At 37.1% G+C, this 15,045-nt stretch overlaps 1 protein-coding gene across 5 annotated transcripts in view; it reads left to right on the forward strand.

Annotated features, from left to right (window-relative positions):
- EPC1 (enhancer of polycomb 1) overlaps positions 1-15,045 on the forward strand; it is a 58,615-nt gene that overhangs the window by 39,476 nt on the left and 4,094 nt on the right. For all 5 annotated transcript variants that reach the window (XM_087917693.1, XM_087917692.1, XM_087917694.1 and 2 more), the window contains 7 exons: positions 3,167-3,315; positions 5,035-5,194; positions 5,728-5,904; positions 5,987-6,076; positions 6,167-6,315; positions 9,557-9,909; positions 14,300-14,418. In XM_087917693.1, the coding sequence (XP_087773819.1) occupies positions 3,167-3,315; positions 5,035-5,194; positions 5,728-5,904; positions 5,987-6,076; positions 6,167-6,315; positions 9,557-9,909; positions 14,300-14,418 (1,197 nt within the window). The remainder of the gene's footprint in view (positions 1-3,166; positions 3,316-5,034; positions 5,195-5,727; positions 5,905-5,986; positions 6,077-6,166; positions 6,316-9,556; positions 9,910-14,299; positions 14,419-15,045) is intronic.

Raw genomic sequence — 15,045 nt, forward strand, 5'->3', positions numbered from 1 at the left:
TACCAAGGTACTGGCAGCGGTAGCAGCCTTTCTCAGGACAAAGCCCATACAGGTCCAATGCTACTTGGGTGACATATCAATAGAGTCAACATCGAATCAGCAAAGAGTGATATAGAAACCATAATACAGACATTACAAGAGCATGGATTTTCGGTGAATTTCGAAAAGCGCCACTTAGAACCAACAAGGCATTTACAACACTTAGGAGTTGTAATAGACACTAACTCCTGCGAAGTTTACCTGTCACAGGAAAGACAGGACAGCATAAGGTCATCAATACATCAAGCGATCACAGCTCCGAGAGTGACCCTGGACTTGCTGTCACAAATATTGGGAAAGATGATATTGTGCATCTTGATAGTACCTTGGGCCAGACTGCAAAGTCTTTGCACACAAGGACTTTGCAGTGGTTCCTATTACCTTAACAGAGAGCAGGCAAGGGTAATGAGAGAACGAAGGTACGAATGCCCCCCCAGAGTGAAGCAGTCACTCCAGTGGTGGACATCACAGGCCGTGACAAGGGGATCTGGTTCAAGGAACCCATCCAACTGACTATCACAACAGATGCAAGTCTAATAGGCTGGGGGGGGGGGCACTGTCAGAATCAGATTACACAGGATCAGTGGTCTCAGTCAGACCTCAAGAACAACATCAACTGGTTAGAGTTCAGGGCATCTCACCTGGCTTTAAGGTCCTTCAATTTAGTGATAGTGGGACAGCATGTGTTGATCCTGATGGACAATGTGACTGCCAAGGGTCCTATCAACAGGCAGGGGGGTACTCACTCCCTAATGCTCATGCAAGAAGCAGAGCGATTGGGCCACTGGGCGGAGTCATACCTCCTATCGATCAGGGCAGAACACATATCAGGAGTGGAGAATTGGCTCAGGCAGATTGGCTCAGCAGAACAACAGTCGACCACTCAGAATGGCGCCTACACCCGGACCTGTTCAGGGAACTGTCGCACAGATTTGGGAGAGCAGTCCTGGACCTGTTTGCAACTCTAGCAAATGCACAACTCCTGAGATTCTACTCAAGATTTCCAACACAGGGAGCGGAAGGAACCAATGTGCTCCAAAGAGCATGGCCAAGGGGGAGTTTACTCTATACGTTTCCCTCACTTCCGTTGGTACCAAGGGTAATCAAGAAAGTGATAGATGGTGGGGGGGGATTTTAATGGTAGCACCTCACTGGCCCAGGAGGTCTTGGTACACGGATCTGGTAGATCTGTTGGTATCCAGACCATGGAGAATTCCCCCCAGACAGGGTAGAGCTGAGTCAGGGAGTCATTCGACATCTGGAGCCACAATGGCTTCAACTAACAGTATGTCACCTGAGAGGGCCACGCTAAAGTGATTAGTGTTCAGCCAATGTAATACAGGCACTGCAGGCCTCCAGAAGGCCGGCAACCAACAGAATTTATGAAGATTCCTGGAGAGCTTTTGGAACCTGGTGTTCCAAGAAACAAATAGATCAAATCACAGTATTAGTGACTCAAGTGTTGGACTTTCTCCAGGAAGGCCTGGAGAAGGGTTTAATTCCTAACACCTTACAGAGGCAGGTAGCAGCAATAACATCAGTGTTGAGTTGCGGAACCTCAGAGTCTCTCTCACGACATCCCCTAATCCACACATTCATCGGGGGAACAACCAATCTAAGGCCACCAGTGATATACAGGTACCCCACTTGGGACTTGACAAGGATGCTAAGGGCACTCATGATTGAGCCCCTTGAACCACTGAGATCAGTAGGATTACCTTCACTCACCCTTAAGGTGGCCTTCCTAATAGCCATTTTGTCAGCCAGAAGAATATCAGAGTTGGCAGCATTATCTGTGAGGGAGGACTTCTGTATAGTCCACCCGTACAGGATAGTATTAAGATTAGATACGACCTTTATCCCAAAGATCAATTCTACATTCCATAGAGCACAGGAGTTAGTACTACCAGACTTCTGCCCGGAACTAGTCCATAGCCTAGAAAGGAAGTGGCACTCCTTAGACATAAGGAGGGCTATATGCATTTATATTAAGAGAACAAGGCCCATTAAAAAAACGGAGGCATTGTTCATTGATTTAGACCGAGTTCGTTGGGACAAAAGGGTTCACCATCAACAATTGGCAGATGGATCAAGGCATGTATCACAAAAGCTTGTGAAAGCCAATCATTGCAGTTGCCAGGTAATATAACGGTACATTCAACAGGAGTGCAGCCACATCAGCAGCATGGAACACACAGGCCTTGAAGAGATCTGTAGGGCAGCAAAGTGGTCATTGCCATTTCCACTCATCAGAAATTATAAACGGAATACATTTGAATGAACAAAAGCATCCTTTGGAAGAAGGGTGCTACAAAGAGTTCACATGAAGATGGGGGCTTAGGACAAGTAGTTGGCCCACCCTCAGGACAATTAGCTTGGGTACATCCCACGCTTTGGATTCTCTGACCTGTACAACTGAGAAAGAGCATTGGTCTTACCTGAAATGCATCTTCTAGTTGTACGGGAGGAGAATCCAAATCCCACCCTTAAATAGTTAGTCCTGAGCACAGAATAGTCAAGAAAGAGCACCAAGAATTCAATTCAAGAATCCAATTCGCCTTCATCAAAAACTGGGCATACGCAGTGGAAAGGGGGCTGGACTAAACTTTGATTGACTCCGTCTTTAAGCAAGGAAGCAAGAGACAGCCCACGCTTTGGATTCTCCTCCAGTACAACTAGAAGATGCGTTTCAGGTAAGACCAGCGCTCTTTCTATAGGAGTTCCTCTCTTATGGAATGGCTTTCACTAGAAATAAGATTTATATGCTCATTATGGATTATTATGAAATCTTAAAAGCATGGCAATTCCAAAAAAACATTTGTGGACTAAATAATTGTTACTTCATTATATCTAGGATTATTGTGAGCATTGTTAATAATTGTAAGTGTATTTTACAATTACTAGATTGGCTATTGCATTTTTGTGTTGTAATACTGCAGGTTTCGTTTTTTATGTTTTGAACTCCTTAGAGTCATAGTAATTTATGTGGCACACATAAGTAATATTTATAAGTAATATTTCATATTTGTGGTTGAAAAATAAATATTCACAACATTGAAGTTTGAAAATATTTAATATTTTGGTGTCTAAAAATATGTTTCATTTGTACATTTACTACATTTTGCAGAATCGAAAGAATGATGAAACTTCTTATGAAAAAATGCTTAAACTGAGGCGGGATCTGAGTCGCGCAGTAACAATTCTAGAGATGATAAAGAGAAGAGAAAAAAGCAAGAGAGAGTTGCTGCATTTAACGTTGGAAATTGTGGAAAAGAGGTAAAACAGTTCAGTTCTGCTTGTAAATTATCATTATTAAATAAATAGTTGATTAAATTGGCACATAGATAATATTTTATGAAATTGTAATATATTTTTATGCGTTCCACATTTGTACATAGTTTATAGCCATATTCACCAAATATGTGGATGTAGGGATAAAAGCAGTATTTTAGATTATCAAACAAATATCTTTGTTATTGTTAGCGAATCTTGCTATTTTGGAGAAAATGCATTCCTACTGCAATCATCTTTTCAGAATGTATACTCTGAGTATTTCTGTAATGAAATGTTTTCTCCTTGAGTGAAACTTGGTGAAACACTCGCTTCTGGATCAGTACTTTTAGCATGGACAATTTCCGAGAACTTTGAACTCCTGAATTGTCAGCAATATCCATGCTGATGGGAAATTCTGGAAATAAATTTCTGGAAAAATTGCTCAAATAAGGAAATGCTGAAGTAGGTCCTCAAGAGCAGGGGTCCCCAACCACCGGGCTGTGGACCAGTACCGGGCCGTGGATCATTTGGTACCGGGCCGCAAAGAAAATAAAAATAAAATAAAAATGGCGGCTTTCTTCACCTTCGGTGAATGCTGCTGGGATCAGGATCAGGACACAAATGAAAGAAGGGGAGGGAGGAAGCAACCAAAGCCTGTCCTGCTCTCCGGCTCAGTGGCTTTGGTTTCCTCCCGCCTCGTTCCTCTTTCAGTCGCTCTCTCGCTCCTCCACCAGCCCAGGAAGAAACTGCTTCAAAGAAGCCGGCAGGGTGGCTTTTCCTGTCGGCGCAGCTTCTCCGAAGCGCCCGTTCACCTCCACCCCGCTGCCCACGGTTCAATCCAGTGCTCCGTTCTGCCTGCCTGCCTGCCTTCGTTTCTGGTTGTTTCGAGTAGCTTTGGCTGAGAATAATAACTATTCGCCTCTTTACTCAGCCGAAGCTGCCTCCAAACAACCAGAAACGAAGGCAGGCAGGCAGGCAGAACGGAGCACTGAATTGAACCGCGGGCAGCGGGTGGGGGTGAACGAGGCGCGGAGGAGCTGCGCCAACAGGAAAAGCTCTCCTGCCGGCTTCTTTGAAGCAGTTTCTTCCTGGGCTGGTGGAGGAGCGAGAGAGCGACTGAGAGAGGAACGAGGCAGACACCTGAGGATGAGGCTGAGGGAGGCAGGGCTGAGAGGCGGGCTTCTCAGCCATCCTGCAGGGACTTGTCCTGAGCCTCCTGAACTTGGTGGTTTGCTGGCAGACATTTTATTACCCGACTAGGTAACAACATCAGATGTTATCTAGTCAGGTAATGAAACGTCTGCAAGCAAACCACCAAACTTGGACTCCTCCCCCTCCTTGAAAAAGTGTTCCCCCCTTGAAAAAGTGTTTCTGCGTGAAACTGGTCCCTGGTACAAAAAAGGTTGGGGACCACTGCTCAAGAGAATAAAGATATAAATATTAAGCCAACTATAGGAGGTGACCGGGCTGAGCCCATGGGTAGAGTCAAACACATCATCAGTTTGGAGTTGCTATGCTACCATCAGAGACTTCAAGTCCAGTGGACTCCATTTACTCTTATCTATCACTACTTTATCCTGGTGCTTTAATAGATCAGATTCTTGTGTTTAGGTAGCATGGAACAAATTTGTAGCACTTTTGAACTCTGTCCCAGTTCTTGATTTCTTGTATCTGACCGAAAGATTAGTTCTAATAAATTCAAACTTTTTCTTTACTTTCCAGATATAAGTTGGGTGATTATAATGGAGAGATCATGTCTGAAATAATGGTACATCGACAGCCTATGAAGCCTACTTATACTATTCCTGTCGGAATAGTTCCTAATAGCACTCAATTTAAACATCAGGAAAATATGGAAATGAAGGAATTTAAAATAAACAAGGTGACTCTATCTATTATAGATATTACTCTTTTGGGGTGGGGGGAATGCTGCTTTGTAATTCTATGCTATAAATGTGCTTAAACCATGTAAGTTGTCCTTAATTTCATTCCAAAAAACTTCAAGATAACTCTAGGTAGCTACCTCTTGCCACTATGGTAAATAATTTTGATAGTCCATTATGTCAAAGCTTCCTATGAAATAATCCTGGTTGATCTTGAAAATCTAAGCAGAGACCTTGTCAGTATTTGAATGTGAGATCACCAGGAAATCACAGGTTTTTTTATGGTTTTGATTGTGAAGTTGGAAAAAAAACCCAAAATAATTCTTATTAGAAATAATTCATAGTCAACCATGATTTACATCAATTTGAAAAAGAGCTTACCTGATTCGATATTAGTTAAGGAAAAATCCTTCTTTTCCTCTTGTTTATCACGATGCATTTTTAAAAAAATATTCTAAAACTTACATCTTCTCCTAATTGTTATAATGTACACCACTACATAAAATTATTAATGTATTTTCTCTACATGCAGCAGGAGAAAGCTGATGCTATACGGCCGAAGAGAAAATACGAGAAGAAGCCCAAAATTGTACCTTCATCTGCTGCTATTGCTTCTCAGCAGACAATTCCTGCTCCACTGCCAATCTTTAATGCTAAAGATATGAATCAGTACGACTTTCCCAGCTCTGATGAAGATCCTCTTTCTCAAGTATGACATCTGCAGTTTCTTTGGTTCAGAGGGAAGAAATATTCTTGCCTCCTTTTTCTTACCTATTGCTTTCTTTTTAAAGATCTTTTCTGGCTCTTCTGAAGCTGAGGAAGAAAATGATCCTGATGGGCCATTTGCTTTCCGTAGGAAAACAGATTGTCAGTATTACGCTGTAAGTCTCAAATTTCTACAGTATTATATTGTTACACTATACTAATCAAATTCTTGTTTTAACTGTTTTCAAATATTTTTTTTTTCAAAGCCTCATTTAGACCAAACTGGTGACTGGCCTTGGAATACTCCTAAAGGGAGAACATTAGGAGATGAGCGTTATAGATATTGCTTGACCACCCTTACTAGGCCGCAAAAGTGCATTGGGTTTTCACGTAGACGGGTTGGACGTGGTGGAAGGTAGTCTTATTTATCGTAAAACTCACTACACTAATATCATATAATATATGCAACACTGAAATGTAGTAAATGTTTAGTTCTGTTACTTAATTTAGTACATAAATTTTAATTAGACATCTATATTCTTAATCTATATCTTTGACTTGATTATGATCTTCGCCCTTCTGTTTATAGAAAGTGTTATAGTGACTTTGTTCTTCTCTTTCCTCCTTGAATCCATGATTTTTAGAGGCACTTTTTTCTGTATAAAAATCTACATTAAATTACATTAGTAATTTTTACGATAAAGATTCTGTGGCAAAATAGTAATTAATCTTGTATAGATTCTTTTGCAAAGAGTAAGCTGTAACATATTGATTTTAGTATGTAATAAGTTATTTTTCTTAAAGAATATTATCCAGCTAATCTGGAATCTTCAGCAGGGTTTTATTTCATAAAAATTAGATGTAAAGGTATTTCACATTGCTACTAGTGCAGATGCACCACAACATGGAAGGTATATTTTAATATTTTTGAGCCCAAAATTCCTATTACTAAGTGAAACAGTTGTTACATTAATATTTTACAACGTTTCTTGCCACAGTTGTTAAATGAATCACTGCACTTTTTGAGTTAGTTGTTAAGTGAATCTGGCTTCCACATTGACTGCTTATCAGAACGTCATAAAAAGTGATATCATGACTCTGATCTACTACAACCATCACAATATTAGCCAGTTACCAAGTGTCTTAATTTTGTTCACATTACCATTGGGATGCTGCAATGATCGCAAGACTGAAAATCTGTCATAACACACTTTTCAGTGCTCGTAGCTTTGAATTATCACAATGAATGGTTATATCAGTTGAAGACTACCTGTATTTATATGTACTTTTTAAAGACTGGGTTATTTTTCCAGATCTAAAAGGATGAGGATTCTTTTTTTATCTTAATTCAAATTAGATTTGGCAGAATGTTCATTCTCTAATTATTTTAGGCTTTTGACCCCTGCAGCTACAGGTTGACACTATTAGGCCTAATTATCACATGTTTTAAATTTGTTTGTGATCCTCAAAATATAAAATACTAACTTTCACAATAAGGTTCACATAGTTTTAAAGGAAGAAAAAACTCATGTGACTCCTTAGTAAACTTTGCATGCAATTGAGCAATGAAAGTGCTTCTAGTATTCTGGTATCCTGTTTTAATAGTGTCATCTATCCAGTCTGTTTTTTGGTTATGCTGTCCTAATCTATCCTAAGGTACAGTCAACCACTTATACGCTAATATCCATTTCTAGTGGTTTGACATTTAGTTCAAGTAAATAAATATTGTCCTGTTTCATTTCAGCTTGGAAATTAGCATTCATGTAGCAGGTTAAATTTGTCAACCTGAGGCTTTTGGTTAAAATGTCTCATGATCATTTTTCACACCTCTGACTGAATCCCCCTGGTTGTAGGATCTAAATTTGAACACATTGCAACTGGTGTGTATTTATGAACGTTGCAAGATCCCAGGGTCATGTGATCACTTTTTGCAATATTGTGACAAGCAAAGTCAATGGGGAGGTCAGATTTACTTAACTGCAGTGATTCACTTAACAACAAAAAGTTGTTTTTTGAAAAACTAAAAACTAAACCCATGCAAGACTGAGTGGTTCTGTGTTTGTGGTTCACTGGCTCAGGGAGAATTACCACCTTGGATGGGGTGGCATTACCCCAAACAGACCCTGTGTGTAATCTAGGGGTTTTCCTGGACTTGGGACTCCTGCTCAAAGATCAGGTGCTGGTCATAGCCAGGAGGGCCTTTGCGCAACTACAGGTTGTGTACCAGTTAAGCCCTTTCCTGGACCAACAATCCCTACTCACAGTCACTCATGCCCTAGTCACTTCCCTTCTTCACTATTGCAACGCGCTCTACATGGGGCTGCCCTTGAAGAATATCTGGAAACTCTAGTTTGTGCGAAATGCAGCGGCCCACATGATTTGGTGCAGACTCTGGTGCACACATGTATGACTTCTCCTGCGGAAACTGCATTGGTTGCTGATTTGCTTCCAGGTGCAATACAAGGTGCTGGTTGTCACCTTTAAAGCCCTTCATGGCTTGGGACCGTCTTTTGCCAGTCACATTTACCCAACCCATCAAAACAGGGAGGCAGGGAATGTTGTGAGGCCCACCCCGAGGGAGACATATCTGGTGGGATCCAGAAGAAGGGCCTTTTCTATGGTGGCTCCCTCTCTGGAACATCATTCCTTCAGAGATTAGCCACCACAACACTCTTCCAGAAGGCACTGAAGATGGTGGTTCTGCCAGCAGGCCTGGGGAACCCAGAGTGGGATTGAGCCCATTAAATGGCTTGTGTGATCTGCCGTCATTGGGGTGGAGGTGGGAGTTTGGGGTGATTTTGATTTTGTTATATTGTAATATAAATGTATTTGATTCTTTTTATTAATTTTTATTGTTTTAAATGTGGTTTTATATTCTGTAAGCCACCTGGAGTTGCCATGGGCGAATAGCCAGCTATATAAATTCAATAAATAAATAAACAAGAAAAGTTGCAAAATGGGGCAAAACTCACTTAACTGTCTTGACTAGCAAAAGAGGTTTTGAGCTCAATTGTGCTGGAAATCATGGACTATCTGTATGTAGTTTTTAAATAGGGCTGAATTCGTTTAAAAATCATTTGGAAGAACTGTTTTTTATCTCACCCAAGCATAAAATATCTTTACCATATCTTTAAAAAGGCCAGGTTTCTTTCCGGTTTCCCCATAAGCTTATTATTAATTCCCATTAAGTAAATTCATTTTAATTAGACAATCCCTGAAGTACTAGCATCTTATTTCATGTTAATGTGGAAGCATGAAAAAAAGATGCCTTAATAAGTAGAAGGTCAATAGAGGGTTTTCATGGGATGTTTACTGTTTCTTCCAAATAATCTTCAAATTGTACATAACCCTGTTGTAAATCTTTTTCCAATGCTTGAAACAATCAGTTTGAAAAATAAGTTCACACAAAATTTCCCTGCTATTTTTTCCTAACATTTTAAGAATAATTTTTGGATGAAAATGTCTGGAAATTCTCAGTCATCCAAGGTCATGGTTGTCCCATAGGTGCTTTTTCAAGAGGCAACTGGACTTTCTGATTTTTCTTTGAAGACATTTAGCTTCTCATCCAAGAAGCTTCTTCAGCTCTGGTTTTGGATGAAGACTGGGATAATACTTTGGCTTGTATAGAATTAAAAACAATCTTCTTTCCATTTTAGGGTGCTCCTGGACCGAGCATATTCAGAAAACAACAGTCCATTTTGCCAGCTGGATTCAGAAATACTTTCCTCACAACTACACTCTTCAGTCAATCAATTTGCCAATACCTCAGAAACAAATACCTCGGATAGATATTTATCTAAAGACCTCAGTCAGATACTGGTTGATATCAAATCACGTAAATGGCGTCATTTTAGGCCTCGGACACCATCCCTACATGACAGTGACAATGATGAACTTTCATATAGGAAATTGCACAGAAGTGTTAATCGAGCAGGCACAGCACAACCTGGTACCCAGACATGCAGTACCTCTATTCAAAGTAAAGATAGCAGTGGTGCAGCATACTTTGGTATGTTGATTTTGACTAATTCTAAAAGTATTCATGCTGAAAACCTAATCGTTATTTATTTTTTCTATATTTTCCTTAGTTGCTGATGTTTATGCTGCATGATTAAATGCCATGCTAAAATGAAAGATCGATATAGTAGATTTGGTTCAGATTTAGTTTGAACTTTATTTCTAGCTAAATTGTAATTATAGCTATATTGAATCCAATCTATCTTGTTTTCAAATCTTTAGTAGAATTTTATAGAGTTCATTCCTCACAATTGTTAATTATTGACTTCTTGTTTTATTTATATTTTTCAGTTTTGACAATATATAATTTGCTGTTAAGAATGCAAAATAAGGAAATGATTTGAAATGTTCAAAGCATCACCACTTAAAATCCCAAAGTAATATATATAATCGTGAAAAGTCCTGCTGGTTTAAAGGACCAACTTATCAGTTACATTTAATAGGACAAAAAGTTTAGAGATCGCCACTGAAATCTCTGCAGCCTGTAGCCCCCTTGGGAGTGTATTTACATCTATATTACATCTTAAGGAGATGGTATAAATAAAAAACTTTTATTTTTGGCAAGCCATTAATATGTTGAAAGGAAGCAATCCTGATTTCTTGTAAAAGGATCTTTTTAAAAAAAAAATAGAACACATGATGTCTAAAAATGAGCATGAATATTATTTTGAGACTACAGTGAGAGAGGTTTGGGAAGTTCAGAATTAAATTTCTGAACTGTAAACTTTGATGAGTCAGGCAGCCTGGGATACAGCTAAGAAGGATATGTCTTTTTGATTGAAGCACATTGCTATAGAATTTGGGAAGGAGTTACTAAGATTTCTGTTGGTTAAATATATAATTTGTAAATGTAAATGTAAATCTTGTAAATCTCACAATTGTTTCAATTGTGGTCATCATCTTTTGTTATCTTCTGTAATTGATATAAACCCTTTTTAAATTATGTTGGAACAGTTCTGTAGCAATGGATATTTGTTTCTTAAATAAAAGACAAGGAAATTATCTCTGACATAGATGAATAAAAAGAATATATATAAAATGGCCATAGCAATTTTATTAAGACTTTTGGTCATTTCAATTGTCTAATCATTTTGTTTACTATAATTGCTATTCATGACTTGAATAATGGATCAAGTCTGTATAAGATTCAAGGCTTATTTTTATAACTAATTACAAAAGTCTATTTGAATCTGTATAAGATTCAAAGCTTATTTTTATAACTAATTACAACAGTCTATTTGAATTACATAATTGATTCCAGGCAGAAGTATGAGGATATTGAAATAGTATTTCATTTGATACCAAAATAAGTTAGAACTCTTGGCCCATTTTGTCAGATTACTGTGTTTGCTTTACTACCAAGACAATGTTTCAAATTTAAAAAAATTCAATGGGTTATCCTGAAACATTTTTTTTAAAACATTTCTTTTAAAAAATTTCAAGCTCAAAACAGAATATATCATATTTGGAACAAAGCTGTTTTAATGTCAGAGCACTTTCAAAATATTGGAAATAGTTAGTCCTGAACTTACTACAGTTCGCTTAGTGAATGCTCAAAGTTACAACAGCACTAAAAAAAAAGTGACATGGTTGTTTTTCACATTTACAAACATTGCAACATCCCCGTGGTTATATAATTAAGATTTGGATACTTGCCAGCTGGCTTACAGTTATGATGGTTGCAGTGTTCCAGGATCATATGATCACCTTTTGCGATCTTCTGACTAGCAATGTCAATGGGGAAGCCAAATTCACTTTACAACCATGTTACTAACTTAACAACTGCAGTAATTCACGTAAAAACTACAACTGCAGTAGTTCACTTAACAATTGTGGCAAGCAAAATCATAAAATAGGACAAAACTAATTGAACAACTGTCTTGCTTAGCAATGGAAATGTTGGACTCAATTGTGGTTGAAAGTTGAGGACTACTTGAACATATTTTAAAAAACCAAAACATTGTGTACCACAAGTCTGAAAAGTAAACATTTTTGTTGAGGACAAATTTCATGTATGATAGTTTGATTCAAATTATAATATGTTGAGATTAAAATATGTAGGTAAAAGATGGTTTTAATTGAAAGCCTTTTCTGAAAGGTGTACCAGTAATAGCTGAAAGATAAAATAGACCATAGGAAGAAAATTATTAGAATAAGTTCCTAGAGTCATCAGTTTGAGATGGGTGACTATGCAAATTGAATTAATACAATGTAAAACTATCATAATCAACTATTTGGGAACATTGCAATAGAGCTGCTGTGCACTGATCATTTCAGTTTGCATACTTCCAATCCTTAAAACATATGAAAAGATGGGCATACCTGAGTGAACCCGTATTCCTAACTTTTTTTAGAATCAAGGATTTGAAAACTATTTTAAAATCCAGACATATACATTTAGAGGAAAAAATTCAAACAAAATTTATATTTGTGAATTTATATGAAAAAAACAAAGGAACTCCTACATATGCAATTGTTTTTTGGTTAGGGGGAAAATACCAGGTTTGTGTGTTCCATACAATTTTGGCTTGCACATCTCAAACCATTGTTTCATTTGTCACATGAAAAATCATTTTTAAAACCAATGAAGTTTTCAATAGCAATTTAATATAACAGAATCCACTTATTTAAAATGAAAAAAATTCTAAGCATTCCTAAAAAACTCTGATATAGCCAATACAGTTATTCTATTACTTGCATTTTATGAGTCTATACAAGCTTTGAAATCAGATGAAGAAATACTACCAACAAGAACAGTGATATGAAATACCGCATAGGTATTTTTTGTTTGAAAGTTAATTTATATTAGATTTTGTTCAATAATAGCAATTAGCACGTAGACTTATATAAAGCTTCACAGTGCTTTACAGCCCCCTCTAAGTGGTTTACAGAGTCAGTATATTGCCTCCAACCATCTGGGTCCTCATTTTACCGACTTCAGAAGGATGGAAGGCTGTGTCATCCTTGAGCCTGGTGAGATTCAAACTGCCAAACTGCTGGCAATTGGCAGTTAGCAGAAGAAATATTTATGCTCTAGCTAACAAATACATTTTCTTACATATACATTGTTCATTGGAATGGAATTAAGAATGTCAGAATTAATATGAATATCTAATTATTATTCTGACTAAATTTTCTTCCACCACTGTTTCCTTAATAACATTTTTCTATAGGACTTACTTTCATTTCCATACTCCAAAAGTCAATACCACAAAAAGTTATATTGGCATAATCATTTGTTATACAATATATAAATTATTGACTTTACAGTACTATATTTTTCTCATAAGTGTATTAAGCACAAATGGACTCAAATTAAATAGATTGATATTAAGGCTATATCCAGCCAAATCTGTTTCAAACTTAAATGTTTTTGCTGCAGTTTAAAGCCTAAAAGCCATCATTCCTTGGTATCTAGGGGCAAGAGAAAGGAAATAAAACTCAAAACTCTGACATTTTTCTACACTGGAACACACTGAAACCTCTAGTTAGGCAAAAGTACTATGAAGGTTTGTTTGGGATTGTAGTAATGAAGGTTATATTAATCAAAGGTGTATAGTGCACCAATAATTGTTTCTCAACCATCTCTTTTACTTCATTTTATGTGTTCAGAATAAAATGATACATAAGTAATTTGTTTTTGAAACTTGGCATGTATCTATATTGTGCTGCCTTGTGCGTGGAATTAAAGTAGATTATACATTTTAATTTTCTGTCAGGAAGTTTAATCTAAAATAATAATACTTGATGAAGTAAAATGTCCAAACTTCCATATTTAAAATGAATTGAATCTTAAAAACTTTCCATCTCTCTAAATTCATTTAACAAGTTGGCATTAGGAAGATTTTCATTAAGATGCAGTGAAACAAAAATTGCAATAAAACTTCTCTTTTCTCTTTTTAGAATTCTCCATAGACAATAACAGTATAATATAGTGTTTCTTCATCCCTCTGTAAATCAGCATAATTAACTGTGTTCTTATTGACCGAATTTCCTCCCCCCCAAGGTGTTTGTAATAATTCATTACAATGTCACCATTATATTTATATATACATACACAAATTCTCAGCTGAATATCAACATTATCAAAATTTAGGAACAAGGAACACTTTTTAGCTGATGTATCAGTAATTCTGCTACTATGATGATCAAAATACGGCAATTTGCTGATCTATAACAACAATTCAAATGTTTAATCCTTCATGATTTACAACTAAGCTTTATTTGGAAGTGTAGTTAGTATGAGATCCCACTAGAACTGGAGTACTAAATAAATATACTGTGATTTAAGATATGTGCATTTTTAGAATTTAAATTAGGGGATGCACATGTTAGGTCTACGTATTTTGATGCAGTATTCTCTCATTTTATATTTTGTTCAGCATTTACAGCCGAACAATACCAGCATCATCAACAACAAGTGGCACTAATGCAGAAGCAGCAGCTTGCACAAATTCATCAACAGCAAGCAAATAGTAATTCTTCTGCGAACGCTTCACAGGTGAGGGAATTGCCTGTATTATGATTCATTCCTCATTTTTTCCACCAGGGGTCATCTCTAATTCTCAACTGTTGCCATAACATCTTGCAACTAACCAACAGAAAAATGGCTTTCGCTTGAATCTTCATCTTAGCCATATGCTAGTGTATAGAAGCGATGCTACAGGTGAGTATAGATGGCACTACTGCTGTCGCTTGTAACAGAAAAAGAGGTGATTCCAATTTGTAAATATGCAGCAGAAGAAAACAAGAATTGTCTGGCTGATGTCAACAACATCATAATATTGAATGTATATTCCAAGGAACAGAACTTGCATTACTGCTAGCAAATCTGGATGGATACAACTATATTCTAAAGAATTTTGGATAACTCATTAATTTACATTGCATACACTTGCTTTCCCTTCTACCCTCAAATAAATTTACAGATCAATCCCTATTTATGGCATATATTTTAAACTCTTCAGTGTTTTCAGAAAATAAAGCTTTTTATCTCTTATTAGTAAATAACTTACTATGGGTTAGAGCAGTAATCACAATATACATCATTTGGCTGAGTTTCTTGATTTATTCAAGTGTTTAAAAACTAGAAGATGCTATAGTTTAAAATTCCAGTGAAAAGACACTT

Source organism: Pseudonaja textilis, chromosome Z, assembly GCF_049901715.1.
Source record: "Pseudonaja textilis isolate UNSWEBS1 chromosome Z, rPseTex1.2, whole genome shotgun sequence".
Taxonomy (NCBI): Eukaryota; Metazoa; Chordata; class Lepidosauria; order Squamata; family Elapidae; genus Pseudonaja; species Pseudonaja textilis.